Below are 19197 nucleotides of genomic sequence, written 5' to 3' on the forward strand. Positions count from 1 at the left end.
CTTTACTACGTCACTTTAGTTACAACAACATTTTCGTATTTTTTTTTTTGTAGCAAACTTGTTAAAGGCACTTATGGTAGCTTAATTATCGTTCTCATAATGGATTCATAGCTAAAACGCAAACGACATAGTACCTAACGTGCGTAAAAGTAGTAAAGGCGGCTGCCCCGGGAGACACTATGATACGACGGACCGGGATGTGCTGCTGAGTCCACACCGTGAGGACATCGATGGGACATCGAAGGGACACTAGTCTCAGAACGATTACATGGACACGATTTCTTTAATCCCATCAGAGTTCGAAGTAAAGTTGTGACGCACTGTGTTCATGGACCCTAAAAATATTGATGCGATTATTTGCGTGTTCATGCATCACTTTTGATCCGACAAATATTTTGACATGCGAAATTCATAGCAAATATACCGGAAATAGAAGAAGAAGAAGCCGTAGCGACTTCCGTTGTAAACAAAACTTCGCTCCGCGCTTTTCTGCTTGAGACGCCAGCGTTATTTCGCAGGGAAATAAAGAAGTGAGCAGTGAGACAGAACTGAACAAAGAGGCTTTTATTTAAGATACAGATCATGAGAGGGTCTGAACGAACAATAACTTGGGCTGATCAGAAATCGGACGACAAAAGAAAATCAACTTGGAGAAAACGAAACAAAAACAACATCCTGAAGGGAAATGGTTGCACTCATAAGAAGCAGAAAAGAGCAAAGTCCCAGCCTCCTCCAGTTTACACCAACACAACTGGGAAGACAAAGTTCACTCCCTGATATTTAAAATTAATTAACAAAATACTCGGAGCCAACAAACATTACCAGTAAGTAACCTGTTCACAGCTTTTCAATCAGATTCCCAACATCGCTCCTAAACTCAGGCCAGATCTCCAGGTGTACTCTCTACAAACACACACCCGCTTGAGAGGCGGGTCGGGAAGCTTTTTAAATGGCCCTTAAACAAACCATAAAGAGCTGAATCCTGAGACGTAGAAAATGCACACTTCGCCTATAATATAGACAAAGTGTGCATTTTAACGCGCTGCTTCCAAGGATAGAGACTCCACGTCCCTGGAAGCAGCGCGTTTGTTACAACAAGCCGGCTTCACTCAAACTACAGGACTTTGATCATTCCAGCGCAACACAAGGAGTTTTGTTTTGAGATACTCAGCGATCAATCCTCCACAACTCATCCATTTTCTCAATCATCACGTCTGTGTTCCGGGGGCGGCCCCGGTGAGTCTGCCTTCAGACCGGACCAGTCAACGTCTCCGGGCCAAACGTGCACAGCTCAGTCCTCGTCCGGCCGTTCCTTCCTGGGTCACGATGCTTAAAACTGAGAAACGAACTTTATGATAAACATCCTCCTGATTGGCCGAAACGCGTAAGACTTTTTGAAAGCAAAATAGTGCAAACATGAGAAGGATGAGGTTCAGAGAGCCAAAACGCGTGTGTGTGTGTGTGTGGGAGACAGAAACAGGCCAATTACAAATACACCTTGAAAGTACTGCGCTGACGGCCACCGAGGAGGTCATGTGACCGATGAACAGCAAACTGAGGAAGAGGAGAATGATGAACCAGCAGCAACGATCGCGTTAAAAACATGGTGACTGCGACCTGCAACACGATTGGCTGTGGTTGGAGGTGTGGCCGAGCTCAACAGTGATGTCACTGACTGACCCAGGAGCACGCCTCCATGTCCCTCTACGTTTAAATGACGTTTAACCACATCAGCTGATCTGGGGATTTGCTCATTTCCCTCCAGGAAAAAAAGTCAAGAAAAAAATACATTATGTGTAAATTGGAGTTATTTTAATTGAAATCTATTTTTACATGTTTACTTAGAATTTCAGTGTTAAAATGAACAAATTAAGGAGCAGAGCAGAAAGAAGGCCAATGGTCATTGCTGCTAGATTTTAACATATAAGAGCCAGGCTTTAGATCGTGGACTTAGAGAAGGAAACTTTCAGATGGTGATTCCCCCCCATGTCATAGTTGTGAAGATCCATCAGAGCCTGGATTGCTTCCTCCACCGACGACATCTGGATCAAAGACATCTTACGGTCCCTGATGAGGAAGGAGGAGACCTATGGTTATAGATAAATGATTCATGCCGTTGGTTTGACTGAAATACAGACGAGAGACAAAGAAATGGACGAATGAGAGGCTTGTATTAGAGCTTCTTACTGGAAGAACTTGAAGGCCTTGACGGTTCCTCCACTGTTAGAGAACAGAAGACGCAGATCTTCCTCCCCCACTCCGTCCCTGGACATGCACAGTCATACCATTACCATCTTTAAGTAGTGCGAGACCAACACAGCGACAGCATGGCTAACTTCATGGTCATCCTACCGGATGTTGGAGAGGTGAAGGGTTGCAGACGGAGGAAAGATGTTCTGGAAGTTTTTGGATCCTGGCTTCTTGAAGCGATGAAGAGGCGAGCCAGAAAAATCTGTCCAATGAAAACAGAAATATTAACAAACTAACAACCTGAGGTGACAATTCTTCTACCGGGACGAACATGGTGTTAGAGCGGGGGGGGGGGGGGGGGCACAATGGGTTCTAAGGGTTGACAGCGGGGCGGGGCCAGGAACCGATGGACCGTAGGCTGCCCATTCCAGATATCCAACCCAGGGAGCTCGGAAAACATACATGACTTCACTTCAAGACGTTCATGTGCCTTCACGCAGCTTCTCTAGAAAGCAAGTGGCAATTTTTATTGTTTAAAATTAACAAAGGTCAATTTTAACTTTCAGTGCCAGCCATTTTCAGCTCAGCTATATGCCGAGTGCCCCAGTCTTTGCTCATTTTGCCCTATATTTCAAGCCCCACAGAATATTTTCTACTATGCCTATGCAAACACCGAACCTACCAAATGAAAGATTGGAGTCTCGCCTTCCATCAGGAAAAAGAGTGTGTTCCCACCATTTTACGTTCGGTAGTTATTGGCCATTGAAGAGAGGCATAACTCAACGTCAGGGTTGGCAGTGAATGTTGGGGTTTAGATTGATGTCAATGGCACTGAAAGAGTTAAATGTTTACCCAACAATAAAAGGAATTGCTTAAAATCCCCAAAATAGCAGTAGGCACCTCCCTTGTACAGTATACAATCCCCCAGCTGGAACTTGTAGTCCCTCAGTGACCACGGGGAAAAGACAAACGATTTAGTGAATGAAATAATGACCATTTGTCATGTGGTCAGGAAGAAACCTACCAGGAGAACAGAAGCCACACCCCCCTCCGTGCACAGCGAGGGCCAATCAGAGTTCCTAGACATGATTATACGTCCCCTTACCTTTAGTTAGTAGCTGGTCATCCAGTCCTTCTCTGGGCAGAGCCACCGTTTGATGCTTGGACAGCGTCACCCTCATCACTTTGCCAAACACCTTCTGACCGTTCAAGTGGCTCATAGCTACACGAGTCAGAGCACAAGCAGGGAGTCACACGAAGGCCTGACAGCGTCCACCTTCTGCTGACGTGGGGGAGGGGCTATACGCTTAAACAGCAGTGCTGCTCTCACATCCGGGTCAGGGTTCGACGGTAACCGTTTAACGGCAGGGCAACCACCAGACGAAAACTGCCTGCCCGAAAACATCTGACGGTTGCCCACAAATACGTTACTTTTTTTCGTAATGTATCCAAGTTATTTATTGTCATTTTGCATCAGTGGTGTAATTTATTTTAGATTAATTGTTAGTTTGCACTGGCGGTGTAATAACATTTTATTTTTGTTTTTCTAACGTTATGTTGAATCAATTGAGTAATTTAATATTGGTTTAATTTTTATTTGTATTGTTATTTGTGGATGATTTATGTACGAAGGACTTTCAACGGAAACAAGCCCGCAAGGGCTTTTTAGAAATGCTCCTCTTAGACAGGATGTTTGACGTTATTTGTACTGTAATACATGCTACTGTGTGACTGTACTTGTACTGTAATACATGCTACTGTGTGACTGTACTTGTACTCTAACATTCTATCTAATAAATATATTCATCATCATCATAGACTAATGATTGTAAAAATTCATTTGAACGTTTATTAGACTCTTCTTTTCCTTCTGTTGCCTTTCATCCCCCTGTTAAGCCAAAATCGAATAATTTACATTGTTTTGACATTTTAAACAAAGTTCTCCTGTATTTAGTTTTGATTTCATTAAATAAATACTTAAATAGAGCAGAGTCTTGTATAAAAAGCTACAAACCTTAACCCATATAATTAAATACACTCGTCTCAAATTATAAAGCACATTTATTGGTAAACTGTGCAATACAGCAAGTACATTTAGTGTTTACCAAACTAGATTAGTGCAACGTCTTCAGAATTAAAGTACTGTATACAGTTTACAGTATACTGCTAAATATTGTCTGAACTCACGCCGTAAAGGTCAACGCGAGTTTCAGACTTTATTTAGTATCTTTGGTGCTTCATGACATTCTACCTCCTCCTGCTCCGCCTTTCTCCGCCACCACGCTGCGGTGGCGCCAATGTGTAAAATGATCATTTATACCAATATAAGTAATTACCTTATCATTGGAAGATGTATAAATATTATCGCCCAACCCTAATAAATAATTGAATAAGAGCTGGCTGCCCCGTCGGGCAGCCTGCATAAGGTTAATGTCGAACCCTGCAAGTATGTACATCAGCATGTCCAACATATAGACGGCAGGGAGGGGATCAATCAGACGGACTACAGTACCCAGTTCAGAACGTCACGTAGAAAAGCAGCAGGAATTCTTAAGTTCTACATTGGACACATTTTCAAAATGGCCTCCGCTGAAGCCATTTCTTGACTTTCATGAACTGGAATGCATCTTACACAGTGTCACGTGTATTTGTATATAAAACCCAGACAAAAGAAAACGTACAATAACAGCCGATTGAAACTCAAAGCTGCAGTGAAAACTCACCCAGTTGAGCCTGGTTGCCATCAGACAACTGAATCAGAGCGCTGTCCTTTTTGTTGTAGAGTATTTTCACCCTGTGGACATCACCATAGACTCCTGAAGGTAGGGGAGAGAGCGAGAGGTAGAGAGAGCGAGAGACAGGGCGGAGCAAAAGATGAGGACAGAACAGACAGAGCAGGAGAGATGGAGCCCACGTAGATATAAGAAGGAAAGGTGTGAAGGATGGAAGGAATAAAGTTAGTGCGAGAAAGACAAATGAAAAGAAAAGACGGGCTCTTCCCATTTGACTTCCACTAGAAACCGGAGCCTATGCCAGCAGTCAACGGGTACACCCTGGACAAGTCGCCAGGTCATCGCAGGGCCACGCACAGACAGACAATCATTCACATAAGATGCAGCAGTTAACCCTTTATTAGTGAGTGAGGCTGTTAACGGGCACGCTGCTAGTGCACGTGAACGCTCCAAGCAGCTGACACTGGACAGCAGGACAGCCGGCCTTAAAGGACACGTGAATTATTCTGGTGTCTTTGTTCCCATCAGTTTGGTGAAGCTGACAAAATGGGCATCTCAGACTCACTCTTCTCTCAATGCAGAGACAGAAGAGGATTTTAACTTTGGACAATATGCTCGAGGGAGGCACAGAAATACAGAAGGATGTGAGGATCGGCGCATCCCCAACGTCACCGGAGAAAGCCAACAACACTAGATTCACAGAGAGACGTACACAGATAGAATAGTAGAGGTTGGACATACCGAAGAGGGTAAAGAGACTTTGAGGCGTGACCATCTTTAGAGAGAGACCGCAGAGCAGAGGACAGGAAGAAGAGGAGCAGAGGAAGAGGAGAGACGAAGGTAGAGATCAGACCACCCAACGTTGGACAAGGGGGGAGGTGGTGTTTTCCGTGATGATGCAGGATTGAGAAAAGATGGAGGGCAAGAAGGGGTTGTGGGAAAAAACAGCAAACCCAAAGTTGGGTCAGGATTAATAGAAGAGGAAAAAGAGGCAAAAGAAAATGGGTATACATGTAGATGAGAAGGGGGGGGGGGGGGGGGGGTTAGAGACGTGTACAACAGGAAGGGATATATGGCCAAATGGAGAGACAAATAATGTGTGAAGAGAGGAGCAGGGGAGGGAGGAGGGGAGGGAGAAAGGAGGAGAGGACAAAAACCAAAGCAGAGGTCAGTAACAGAGCATCAGCGGAACATCAGCGGAGTCTGAGCGACGTCTGGATCGATCCGAAACACAAACACTCAGTTCTGTTCCCTCTCTCTCTCTCTCTCTCTCTCTCTCACACACACAATGCATTTCAAGAGAACAAAGGATGGGAGGGAGGTAAAAAGAATACATTTAAGAATGGAGAAATGATTCAAGCATAAAATAAATAGGTAAATGACAGAGTAAGGCAGGAAATCCATTCAAATGTGTAGGGGTAGTACCACGAAGCAGAGTCAAAGCCATTTGAATCCGAACTCATCCGTTTCACGTTAACTGACATGACATTTTCAACCAACAAGAAGGTAGGACGCATTTAGAAAATGCAAACATTAACCAAAGATTATTCAGTTCCTTCTGATTCAAGAACTCTTCAAACGGCGTCAATGATCACTTGTGTGTGGGATACTGCGGTTTGCTCAAGAGCACCTGCCGCTTACCTCAGAGGGCCTGGCTAATCAAACGGAACGGAGCACGTAATCCGTGCACCTCGTTCCTGCTTCGTAAAGATGTCATGACTGCGGTCACACCGTACCGCCGGGACGCACGCTCAAACAGCAGAACCTCGGGAGTCGGACAAGAAAACGGAGCCGAAGACACGCAAACGAAGGCGGAGTCTACCCGAGTGGGCTCGGTCAGTCGACCTGCCGTAGGAGAAAGCTTCATGTGTGTGTGTGTGTGTGTGTGTGTGTGGTTCTCTTTGTTCTCTTCAGCGCTTAGTCAAAGAAAGGCGGCAGTAACGCTACTGGAAAGGAAAAGAGGAAACTAGTGAGAACAACGGCTGAATAGAAGAAGGAAGTAATCAACAAATATGGAAATGGCGTCCGTGTCTGGGATCGTGCTGCAGTACGGGATGCAGAAATCAATGATTGAGACTTTACTATAGAAAACTGAGCTAGAGAGAAAGAAGGACTAGAACCCAGGAGGACAGTCACCCAGTCGTTTCATGGAGGAGGACTCCTTTTCAAAGGAATCACCCCTCCCTTCTGCCGTCTGTTAGATTAACTTTTGTTTTGCACCATGTTTTCTGTTGTTTAGTTACACACTAATATACCTGTTGGCATGTAAATGGAACGGATTAATCCAGTTTACATTATTTCTTATGGGGAATGTAGTTTCGGTTATCGAAGAGTATTACGGAACGAATTATGTTCGACAACCGAGGTTCCGCCGCATTGGACTTTTCTCTTTTGTTACATCCAGCTACAGCAAGCTGATAACTCTTAATACTCGCTCTCTGGTAGAACGCTTACACACATAAATAAGGAATGATGTACATTCTGCAATATAATAAAGGTCTACTTGGCAAAAAAGCACAAAGTTGATAAAGATAATGTTTGACACAAAACAAGCTAAAAATAATGACACAGCTCTCGTAGTAAAGTGGGTTAGGCACTCATAAAACCACCCACCCACACAGAACTTAAAATAAAACCATTCATTTATGCTTGTGGTTAGTATACCTCTTCATTTAGGTTGGAAGCCAGCAGGACTCCTGACACTCCAGAGCCAGACAGAGCGACGCGCCCAGCAGCAGCTGCTGCCGCTGCCGCAGCGCTCAGCGGACTGATGGCCCCTGAAGAAACAATGGAAACAAATAAACTAATAAACTAATATACACTGCTCGCCAGATTTCAGGCAGGTATGAAAAAAACCAAAAAGTAAGGACGCTTTGAAAACTATCAAATTGAATTTATATCGATTTAAACAATGCAGTGAGAAGAATCTAAAATCAATATCTAGTGTCAACACCATTCGCCTTCCAAACAGCATCAACTCTTCCTGGTACCCCTGCACAGCAGCAGAGAGTTAGCAGGGTCATAGTTATACTGAACACAGGCTAAGACTCCTCATCAACCTCAAGAGAGAGAATCAAAGCACCTCCACCCTGAGAGAGGGACAGCGACGGCGAGTAACCTCCTCCACCGGAATAGGACGCCAGGGCGCCAGACGGGGTACCTACCAAAAGACAACACACACCGTATGTACCGGTAGTAAGAATCAGAAGAAAAATACCACACTCAGCAAAATAAGAGCAACGAATGACAACATCGTGCGTTAATATCGTTAGGTGAAGGACCAGACAAAGAAAGGTTCAAACACTCCTAGTGACCCGGAGGGCAAGGGTGGGCTTTTTGACCCTCCTGAGGGTCAAGCTGGGTTCTGTCTTTGCCTGCTACACCTGTAAAGTGTCTTTAGATAGCTTTCTGTTATAATCATGTGTTATAGAAATTTAATTTAATTTAATTGAAAGTGAAGAAGCCAGTGAAGAAAATGGACGGAAGCAATCTAGAGCTGGTCATTGACTGGGGTAACTTTGTGGTAGCTGCGCCGCCATGCCGACAGATGAAGAGCAATGAAATCCGGATCAGACTGACCCTGTTCACTGGAATGTTCATGTAAAAACCAATCTTCTTAGCATCACCCACCAGTTCTGTTCATAGCTATCCATCCTACTTTTGATGGTGCTCTTATTCCCAGAAATATGGCTGAATTTGTTAGAGAACCAAAACCCTGACAATCCAGAGTCAGGACCAGGAGTCAGAGACGTAGTCCAGAGTCAGGACCAGGAGACAGAGACGTAGTCCAGAGTCAGGACCAGGAGACAGAGACGTAGTCCAGAGTCAGGACCAGGAGACAGAGACGTAGTCCAGAGTCAGGACCAGGGGACAGAGACGTAGTCCAGAGTCAGGACCAGGAGACAGAGACGTAGTCCAGAGTCAGGACCAGGAGACAGAGACGTAGTCCAGAGTCAGGACCAGGAGACAGAGACGTAGTCCAGAGTCAGGACCAGGGGACAGAGACGTAGTCCAGAGTCAGGACCAGGAGACAGAGACGTAGTCCAGAGTCAGGACCAGGAGACAGAGACGTAGTCCAGAGTCAGGACCAGGAGACAGAGACGTAGTCCAGAGTCAGGACCAGGAGACAGAGACATAGTCCAGAGTCAGGACCAGGAGTCAGAGACGTAGTCCAGAGTCAGGACCAGGAGACAGAGACGTAGTCCAGAGTCAGGACCAGGGGACAGAGACGCAGTCCAGAGTCAGGACCAGGAGACAGAGACGTAGTCCAGAGTCAGGACCAGGAGACAGAGACGTAGTCCAGAGTCAGGACCAGGGGACAGAGACGCAGTCCAGAGTCAGGACCAGGAGACAGAGACGTAGTCCAGAGTCAGGACCAGGAGACAGAGACGTAGTCCAGAGTCAGGACCAGGAGTCAGAGACGTAGTCCAGAGTCAGGACCAGGAGTCAGAGACGTAGTCCAGAGTCAGGACCAGGAGACAGAGACGTAGTCCAGAGTCAGGACCAGGAGTCAGAGACGTAGTCCAGAGTCAGGACCAGGAGACAGAGACGTAGTCCAGAGTCAGGACCAGGAGACAGAGACGTAGTCCAGAGTCAGGACCAGGAGTCAGAGACGTAGTCCAGAGTCAGGACCAGGAGACAGAGACGTAGTCCAGAGTCAGGACCAGGAGACAGAGACGTAGTCCAGAGTCAGGACCAGGAGTCAGAGACGTAGTCCAGAGTCAGGACCAGGAGACAGAGACGTAGTCCAGAGTCAGGACCAGGAGACAGAGACGTAGTCCAGAGTCAGGACCAGGAGTCAGAGACGTAGTCCAGAGTCAGGACCAGGAGACAGAGACGTAGTCCAGAGTCAGGACCAGGAGACAGACACAAACAGCTAATGTGTCATTTCAAAGCAGCCTTTTGTTTCACGTTCACTCTTTCAGCTGCAAAGCTGAAAGAGGAATAACTTAGAAGAAGAAGATATGAATGCCTGTTTTTGGATGAAGAACAGTCCATTTACCCAACAAAGAATGATCCTTGCTGGCTGACTCTCCGTCTCCCGTAGGAAGGTCCGGTCTCGTGTAATCTCGACTCTTATCGTTGTTGTACTTGACGTTGAGGTTGACCAGTTTACTGAAGTCTATCCGCAGAGTGCAGCATGAATTGTAGATGTTCTGTCCATCCAAAGACTGGAGCCACATAAGTTCATCAGAGACACACAGAGGAGAGGGTTTGAGATGAGTCATTGCATTTTAACATGGTTTCACATCCTGTTTTATGCTGAGCAACTCCTTGTTTGGAGGCCAACAGCGATATTGAGTCAGAGTTCAACTGCCTAAACTGAATGTGGGACTAAACCACAATAAGAAAGATCATCTTGGTTAATTCGTTGCAGTTAAAAATCAACAATTCTTTTTGCGTCGCACTTTCAATGAGCCGTTTGCTTATAAAAGCAAGATTTTAGTGGTCCCAAATGCTACCGTAATGATGCTAACATAATATTTATACCTTCTTTTACAAAGAAGCAACAGATGAAAAGATTGGTGCGGTTGGACACTCAAGCATCCGTCGGTCCGAGCCCTGCAGTGATTACGACCGGCCGGCTCCCCGCCGGGTCCTGTGAAACGCAGCCCGCGGGTGAGCCTACCAGTTTAGCTTGCTGCGCGTTGACGGGCTCGCTGAACTGCAGGAGCGCCTGAAACTGGTTGTTCTTGGTGAAGGTTATAATCTTCATCACAGTTCCAAACTTGCTGAAGATCTGAGTTTGTAAAGAACAAGAGAGCAAGTGCCCAAAGTTGAAATGCACGCAGACACACAGCCGATAGGCGGCAGCACTGTGGAAGCTCAACCAACACGGGGTTAAGAAAGCCCTCAAGCAAAGAGTCAATGCAAGGAATCAGGAACGAAACGAAACGCGTCTGAATGCTGGGAACTGGATCAGTCATACCTGTTGCAGAACATCCAGCGTCACAGGGTAAAACATGTTGTCGATGATAATTCGCAGAACAGGACTGGGGGGCGGAGCTAGGTCCAAGGCGCCGGGGTCAGAGGATGGAGAGCTTCCATCCTGAACTGCTGACACAGCCTGCAGCACAGCTTGGGCCCTCTGGGTAGAGAGAACATGCAACTGTATCAAGTCAGACATCACCCTAATCCTGCTTTGCTTGAAGAGAAATCCTTTTCTCATGTCTCAATTTGTCGCTTCCTCGCTTCCTCCCAATTCCCACAAAGGCTCTCGAGGAGACAGAATGGTTGTTAGAGGCACCGAGATCAAAGGCTGTATCATAAGTCTTTAGAATAACAGCTGAGAAGGATGGCTGATGCTTTGTGCTCATTGCTCTTCCTTAACTCAGCAGGGTTATTATAGTTAACGAAAACTAACGAAAAAACAAAAACTAGAATTGAAAAAACATTTTCGTTAACTGAACTAAATAAAAACTACAATTAAAAGAGAAAACGAAAACTAACTAAAACTAAACTATAATTAAAAATCCGAAACTATTACAACCCTGCAACTCAGGGGATGTGGTCGATATTTGGGGGGGACACGGTGTGCACGAGAATCACAGGGAAACAAAAGTGAGGAGAGCAGATAGCGTTGATAAATATATCGCTGCCTGTACCTGGTTCAGCGCCGAGTCTGTTTTTAGTTCCTTGTGGTTCGAGTACTGGATGAAGACTGGAGTGTTTCTGACCTACACAGAATAAGAACCACACATTGCAGAATTAACTTTGCAGCCCAAAGCAAGACGGGAAATTCTGCAACATGAAGGGACACAGATATACTTCAGACCTGTGGGGTGACAGCCGTGTAATAGTTAACCATAGTAACGGCTGCTTCCTCTGTTCCCAACTCCAGGAAGGCCTGGAAGCATGAAGGATTATCAAACCTCAGCACAGTAATGAAGAGCTGTCATCAGAATAAGTCGCTGTGCATCTCTAGTTCAGATCAGTATTCTGTCAGACGTAAATGTGACTACACGGCTCTTCTTGCTCCATCCGTACTGGCTAACGTTACCCAGTTTGTTGAGGTACTGTATACCTGATTCTTGCCCTTCAGCATCAGTATGTTGGTGACCTTTCCAAAGGGCAGTCCCAGGGCAATAACTTCAGTCTCTGACACTTCATTGGGGAGTTTCCTGATGTGGAGAACTCTGGAGGGAGGGGATTCATCAAGACGTTGTTTCTTACTGTCGCTGCCATTTGCTGGATGTAGACACGCACACAGACAAGTACCGATAAGTGTACGAGACCACACCTCCAAAATAAAGCACTGAAAATGTAAACATGGGAATAGAAAATGATCACGAGCTTGCGGAATCGATCGGAGTCGGACGTTGGCTCCCGATATGGATCTCGAGTTACGCTGAGGCAGAGAGTGAGACCTCTCTACCAGACAGAGATGGTGACACTTCCTGTGATGCTATTGGTTGAATGCTGGCTAAATGCTGGCTAAACCCGTTAGCATGTCTGCGCTGTGGAAGTATTCTGAAGTGGACGACTAAAACCTGGCGATTGAGCTGCTGTTCATTTTATTATAAATACTCATATATAGTATTTCCTGTTGCACTAGTCCAAGTCCAAAGTGAAAAAAGTACTTTATTACTTGAATGTTGACGCTACGCCACAGAAGTGCTCTGTTTAAGAGTTAAATGTTGAAGTAAGATAGTTAAAATAGAAAATAAGGGACATCCTGGACCCGTTTCTTCACTCGTGTAGTTTTTTATGTATTAAAGAAGTATCGGATCAGGACTTGGGGTCAAAAAAAACATCCCTACTAGAGACTATAATGAACAGAAAGGACTTATAAAGTTTAACAGACTCGAATCAATCACGTCACTTCCGGCGTTTCATTGTAGCGTATCAGGACTCATTGTAGCGTATCAGGACTTATTGTAGCGTATCAGGACTCATTGTAGCGTATCAGGACTCATTGTAGCGTATCAGGACTCATTGTAGCGTATCAGGACTCATTGTAGCGTATCAGGACTCATTGTAGCGTATCAGGACTCATTGTAGCGTATCAGGACTCATTGTAGCGTATCAGGACTCGTTGTAGCGTATCAGGACTCGTTGTAGCGTATCAGGACTCATTGTAGCGTATCAGGACTCGTTGTAGCGTATCAGGACTTGTAGCATATCAGGACTCATTGTAGCGTATCAGGACTCATTGGAGCGTATCAGGACTTATTGTAGCGTATCAGGACTCGTTGTAGCGTATCAGGACTCGTTGTAGCGTATCAGGACTCATTGTAGCGTATCAGGACTTATTGTAGCGTATCAGGACTTATTGTAGCGTATCAGGACTTATTGTAGCGTATCAGGACTTATTGTAGCGTATCAGGACTCGTTGTAGCGTATCAGGACTCGTTGTAGCGTATCAGGACTCATTGTAGCGTATCAGGACTTATTGTAGCGTATCAGGACTCGTTGTAGCGTATCAGGACTCGTTGTAGCGTATCAGGACTTGTTGTAGCGTATCAGGACTCATTGTAGCGTATCAGGACTTATTGTAGCGTATCAGGACTTATTGTAGCGTATCAGGACTTATTGTAGCGTATCAGGACTTATTGTAGCGTATCAGGACTCCGGCACCTTTTTTATTACACAGTGAAGCAGGCTTTGGAGCTTCAGTGTCAAATTTATTGCAAATCCTGAACACAACAGCACAGCTTACACACAACTCAAAATGTAACAGAGGCAGTGAAGGAAAGAATGAGAGGTGGTGGATGGAGGAGGAAGAGGAGGAGGAAGACCAAGAACAATTGATGAAATTCAGTCAGTTACATTACAATACTATTTCCAGTGGCTTTATGGGTTAGGAAGCTTTATCTAGAACGTCCACATAAAGCCAATCTGATTACTTTATGTGGACATACTGCTGGTTTTAGCCTTATTTATTATTTATTTATTTCTGGTTTATTTGAATATGGACAAAGACAAAACATAGACACATGTAGCACAAGTATCTGATGTTTGCATTATAGCGCTTATAGCTGAAGCTAATTTGCAGCACTTGTCCATAGATGGGCATTTAACACAGATATTCATAAAAACATGGAAAGGAAGGAAAATTGTTTTAAAAAGTCATCTATGCATGTTTTTACCACAGAACTAAAACAATTAAGAGTAAAACAAGACAGTAATAAAAAGAAATGTTAGAGATAAAACTATGTACACCTTTAAACATGGGAACAGTGCTGCTGCTTGCACATCCAAGATTTCGTTTCTTTTTTGAAGACCAATTGTGTCATAGATTTTAGGTGCACAGGGAGCAGATTCCACAGACCAGCACCTTTCACAGACAGAGCGGATTGTGCGAAAGATGTTTTTCGGGGGGGCACCTTACAGTCCCCACCTGAGGCTGCCCGGGTGGACCTGCCAGAGCTCTGCAGTCTGCTGACAAACCTGCTCAGGGGTTCTGGTGCAAAGCCATTCACACATTTAAAAAACTGTTTAAGAACACTTAAATTAATACAATTTAAGAAGGATAAAAACTTGTGTTTTGATAAAATATGGCAATGGTGAAATCTAATGGGCTTTTGGTCAAACACCTTCAGGGCCCCGTGGTAAAGGCTCTCTATTGGCCTGAGCGTGGTCTGACTCGTTTGTGACCAAACAGTGACTCCATAAGACAGACGAGAGAGGATTATAGAGTTTAAAAACATCATTGCACAGCCGGGAGTCGAGCATTGTCTAATTAATTTAAAACAATTGGTGTTGGATCGGATGGATTTACATAACCTTTTAATGTGGCTTTTGAAATTTAAGTGCGAGTCTAAGATTATTCCTAGATATTCCACCTCTGATACCTGTTCAATTAACTCGTCGTTTATTTTGATCTGCAAGGGGGTAACTGGGGCTTTTTTAATGGAGAAATAGATGCATTTGGTTTTCTTTGTATTTAGAGTTAAGCAGGATTCTTTTAGCCATGTGGAGATCTTATTTAAACTATGTGTCAACTTTTCATTTATTGCAGTACAGTCTTTACCAGAAATGTGGACAACCGTGTCATCAGCATACATCTGTAGCTTGACTTCTGGACAGACCTCTGGGAGATTATTTATATAAAGACTAAAGAGAATGGGACCGAGAATTGTACCTTGGGGAATTCCAGTTCTGATTTTATGAAATGAGGATTTACAATTATTTATGACGGCACACTGTTCACGGTTTTGCAGATACGAGTGAAACCAGGAGACTGCACGTTCAGAGAAATGAAAAGATGCGAGTCTCGATATGAGCAAGTTGTGGTTCACCGTATCGAAGGCCTTTTTTAAATCAAGGAACACTGCACCAACTGTATTTCCTTTGTCGAGGGATTCTTTGACCTGTTCTAGAAGCAGGGAAGCTGCTGTCTCTGTTGAATGTTTTTTCCTGAAACCAAATTGAAGAGGGTGTAATAGATTTTTGCTTTCCAGGTGGTCTATTAATTGTTCTTTGATAATTTTTTCCAATACTTTGGACATGACAGGCAGGAGACTGATTGGTCTGTAGTTGGCTACTTCCTGAGTGTTCCCTGATTTAAAAATAGGCCTAACAAGTGCTTTCTTCCATGCGCTCGGGAATTGACCAGTTTTAATAGAGCTGTTGATGATGTGGGTGAGAGGACCTACTAGGACGTGGCTGTGCTTCTTAAGGAAAGCAACATCTAGTGTGTACACATCCATATCATCAACAGCTCTATTAAAACTGGTCAATTCCCGAGCGCATGGAAGAAAGCACTTGTTAGGCCTATTTTTAAATCAGGGAACACTCAGGAAGTAGCCAACTACAGACCAATCAGTCTCCTGCCTTATGCAAGATGTGAAGTTTATTTCCTATGGCCACGTAAATAATTACATTTGTGCCTCATCCCTGCAGGAATGCAGCAGGCTCCAAGACAGACATTTGATCAGGTTTCTGATTCGTGACCAATTCATAGTTTTACACACACAGGCTATGGTGTTATTACCCAAAGTGCACTGGACTCTGCACGGCAGGGGCATCCTCATCCCTGAGCCAAACGTGTCTGACTGCATACCGGAATGGGACTGGATGTTACAATCCTTTTCACCTTGCTAAATGGGTAGGGATTATAGACATCACAGGGCGGGATAGAAGGGGCTAAGGGTTTCATTGGGGTCATCAGGTGGGCACCCTCCATCATAGGTGTTTCACTGAACAGGCCCACGACACCTCAAGAGGGTTCAGCAGCAACACCTGCCGTCCCGGGTGTGCCCCCCTCTGCCTTAACCCCTTCTATACCCCCTGCTGTTGTCTCAGCTATTGTCTCTCCTCCTGATCCAGAGCCACTGGCTTGCTCGTTCAGCAGCACTGGACAGGGCTGTGATGATTTGCCGTTGGGCCTGGCCCCGGATTCCCACGCCCCTGAGGAGATTCGTGACCAATTCATACACTAATAACAGATCGGACATACCGGTCATCGAGTTGGGGCTGCCACCGTACATGTTGAGCTCATCAGAGCCTCTCTGGAAAAAACAGAAACAAAAAAATGATTAGACCTTTATTTCAGACAGACTTCCTAAACATTTTCAAATGTGACCAGGTAAAGCCAGATGCGTCAGCGCAGTGCGTGATCTCCGTCTGCCTGAATGAACAGACTGAAGTCGCTAAAGGGCTGTTGGGCGCTAAAACCATTCACTTACTTTTATTGCTTACCAGTATCATTAGCATTAAACAAAGTATCAAATTGTTGATATCTTTACTTTACTTAATTTCTATTCACTCGCCCCAATGCAAATGTGTTTAGGTGAAACTGCTTGCCTTTACACCAACTGCAACGTCACTGCCAATGGAGACATGTAGAAGACAAACGAGAAAAACCAGAGGAAATGATGTTATTTCATATTCAGATGGAAGCATGATGGAAGGCTGGCGCTCTGCGTCCAACGCGGATGAAAACGTTGTGGTACATTACTTCAATTGTGCAACGGTTGGGTCGACAACTCCGGAACTTTACAGAAAATCCCAAAGCAAATGATAATTAAATCCATATTTCAAACTTTATCAAAGGTTTACATTTTATAGAGCCAAATAAATGTATTGCTGCATGTGTTCGAGTGCGAATAACCTGTTCTCATTAACAAAAGCTAAGCTAGCTAAAGGCTGTATGGCGCTGCAGGAGATCACACGGGCTCTAACGCCGCCCATGAACACATGAACACATGAACACATGAACACATCAACGTGGTTTACCCGGACAGCAGCTATTCCAAGCACACATTCCGCTCCTGCAGGCAGGCAGCTACATTAGCGCCCTTAGCTTACCACGGCATTACCTACTGCCAACGAGCTCACCGATGACGCTGCAGAAGCCCCGGATGCACGTTTATTTAGTGCTGTACCATAAATGCTGCCCCACGTCATGCGTCAAACTCAAGGCCCGGGGGCCAATGTGGCCCGCCACGTCATTTTTTGTGGCCCACAAGAGCTTTGTGCAGACATTTGTTTTAGTAAAATGCTGAAAAGTTAAAGCGAGTCAGAGTTGATGTGTATTTGTAACTGATTTCTAATCTGTAAATGGTTTTAATGTTAAAATTAAATAACTGTGTTAAATTCCCTAAATATCGGTCAATAATCAATGGAGATATTGAGGAACAAATCACAGACAGACGCCGGCGATTACATAACCTCAGCGGATATTATTACAGCAGTAAGGTATCGATATATTTTTAGAACTATGCAACTGCATATGTAATATTTATAATTTAATTAAGTATGCAGTAAATACAGTTATTTAGCAGCATGTTAAGGAGGAGTTACATTTATTTACATTACATTTAGTTACATTACATTTAGTTACATTACATTTATTTACATTACATTTAGTTACATTACATTTAGTTACATTTACACCTGGCCCTTTGAGGGCGGCCGTAATGCTGATGTGGCCCTCGGAGAACATGACTTTGACACCGCTGATCTACGAGCTGCGCGCGACGCTAGCAAGCTGTAGCTAACCGGATGTTGTTCGCCGTGACGCAGCGCTAATAGTTAGCATCTCCACAGAACGGCGGCGGAGCGGCGGCGGAGCGGCGGCGGACCGGCGGCGGACCGGCGGCGGACCGGCACCACTTACCCGTCCATCGCAACGCCTTGTCCTCCCCGTCTCCTGGTACTTCAGGATATTCGATGCCTTGAAAAAGCAAAATGGGCGTTCTTCTTCTTCCAGGGCTTAAATGGCTCCTGACAAAAATAGTGACACAAGGCTCATTAGCGCCACCTTCTGCGTAGGAAGGTATCCGAGAAACACACATCAGTACGCGCAAACTGTAACTGTGAGAAGATATTTTTAGAGTCGCTCAATAGGAGAACGTTTAACTTATTATCTTGTTGGCGCAAGATCATTATTTGATTGATTGATTATGTGAGGGCAATATGCATTTCTCTTAATTTCCTCATATACTGGAAAGTATGGTGCTAATCAGGTATTATTGTCATACAATCAAAGTGCTCTAATATGTTTTTGTACTGAAGGGCCAGGCCTTCCTTACCTCATTTAAATCTTAAAAGGAATCAGGTTTTTTCTAATCTATTTTGGCTGCATGGAATGAATATAGATACAATTTCATATTCATTCATTCATTCATTCATTCAATATTTTTAGAACTGTCTTCTCAGTTCCTTAAATTAACCTAAAATGTGAGAAACACACACAAAGAAAACATATGTGTTCCTAACAACAAAATATGTCCAATTAAAAACATTGAAAATGCTATTTTTTTTGTCCCACTAATGTATTCCTTTGTTAAGATTTAATTTTGCTCTCTGGTTATAAATTAAACATCCATAAAAGTGAGTGCCTCCTCGTGAACCTATTGGCTTGTGAATCACGCTTTGGCGTCCTTCACCTCAGGGCAGGTGGCATCAAGGTGAAGCAGCTTCACTGCAGGCTCTGGTATGCAGCCCTCCCAGTTCTCATCCAATCCTATGGTCACTGGCACTCTGAACATTTGGGCCAGGACCAGACACCACTGGGGGGGGGGGGTACCCCAGAGTAACAATCATCTATTTTTACCTGCCAGAAATGATCCCAGATTAAAACAATTCAAACAAAATGGAATTCAGCACCAACTGAAACTATTTTTGGACAATCTGTTTGCAAGCTTTGGGCGAGCTTTGGGCGAGCTTTGGGCAAGCTTTGGGCGAGCTTTGGGCAAGCTTTGGGCAAGCTTTGGGCAAGCTTTGGGCAAGCTTTGGGCAAGCTCTGGGCAAGCTTTGGGCAAGCTTTGGGCAAGCTTTGGGCAAGCTCTGGGCAAGCTTTGGGCAAGCTTTGGGCAAGCTTTGGGCA

The 19197-nt window shown here is 44.6% G+C and overlaps 1 protein-coding gene across 3 annotated transcripts; it reads right to left on the reverse strand.

Annotated features, from left to right (window-relative positions):
- Nucleotides 1-549: 549 nt before the first annotated feature.
- LOC137905057 (polypyrimidine tract-binding protein 2-like) lies at nucleotides 550-18040 on the reverse strand. Of its 3 annotated transcripts, none has more exons than XM_068749280.1 (17): nucleotides 17986-18040; nucleotides 16671-16692; nucleotides 16324-16375; nucleotides 11947-12110; nucleotides 11698-11769; nucleotides 11528-11599; nucleotides 10852-11010; nucleotides 10552-10662; nucleotides 9925-10093; nucleotides 8005-8082; nucleotides 7587-7699; nucleotides 5664-5697; nucleotides 4914-5006; nucleotides 3296-3412; nucleotides 2353-2452; nucleotides 2188-2265; nucleotides 550-2067 (listed from the first exon to the last, which is right to left on the reverse strand). In XM_068749280.1, the coding sequence occupies exons 1-17, from the start codon at nucleotides 17991-17993 to the stop codon at nucleotides 1938-1940; spliced, it is 1572 nt and encodes a 523-aa protein (XP_068605381.1). In that variant the 5' UTR covers nucleotides 17994-18040; the 3' UTR covers nucleotides 550-1937. The 3 variants fall into 3 exon arrangements, 2 of the variants coding, with proteins under 2 accessions (XP_068605381.1, XP_068605382.1); XM_068749281.1 differs by having other exon boundaries at nucleotides 1899-2087; XR_011105830.1 differs by lacking the exons at nucleotides 550-2067; nucleotides 2188-2265; nucleotides 2353-2452; nucleotides 5664-5697.
- Between the last annotated feature and the right edge of the window lie 1157 nt (nucleotides 18041-19197).

The sequence above is a fragment of the Brachionichthys hirsutus genome, chromosome 15 (assembly GCF_040956055.1).
Source record: "Brachionichthys hirsutus isolate HB-005 chromosome 15, CSIRO-AGI_Bhir_v1, whole genome shotgun sequence".
Classification (NCBI taxonomy): Eukaryota; Metazoa; Chordata; class Actinopteri; order Lophiiformes; family Brachionichthyidae; genus Brachionichthys; species Brachionichthys hirsutus.

Excerpts from the sequence above, each read along its gene's own strand:
- LOC137905057 (XM_068749280.1), bottom strand. Across the intron at positions 12,111-16,323 it reads CAGCCCCAACTCGATGACCG|CAAATGGCAGCGACAGTAAG; the intron begins GTATGTCCGATC and ends GTCTACATCCAG. Across the intron at positions 11,770-11,946 it reads TGCTGAAGGGCAAGAATCAG|GCCTTCCTGGAGTTGGGAAC; the intron begins GTATACAGTACC and ends TCATGCTTCCAG.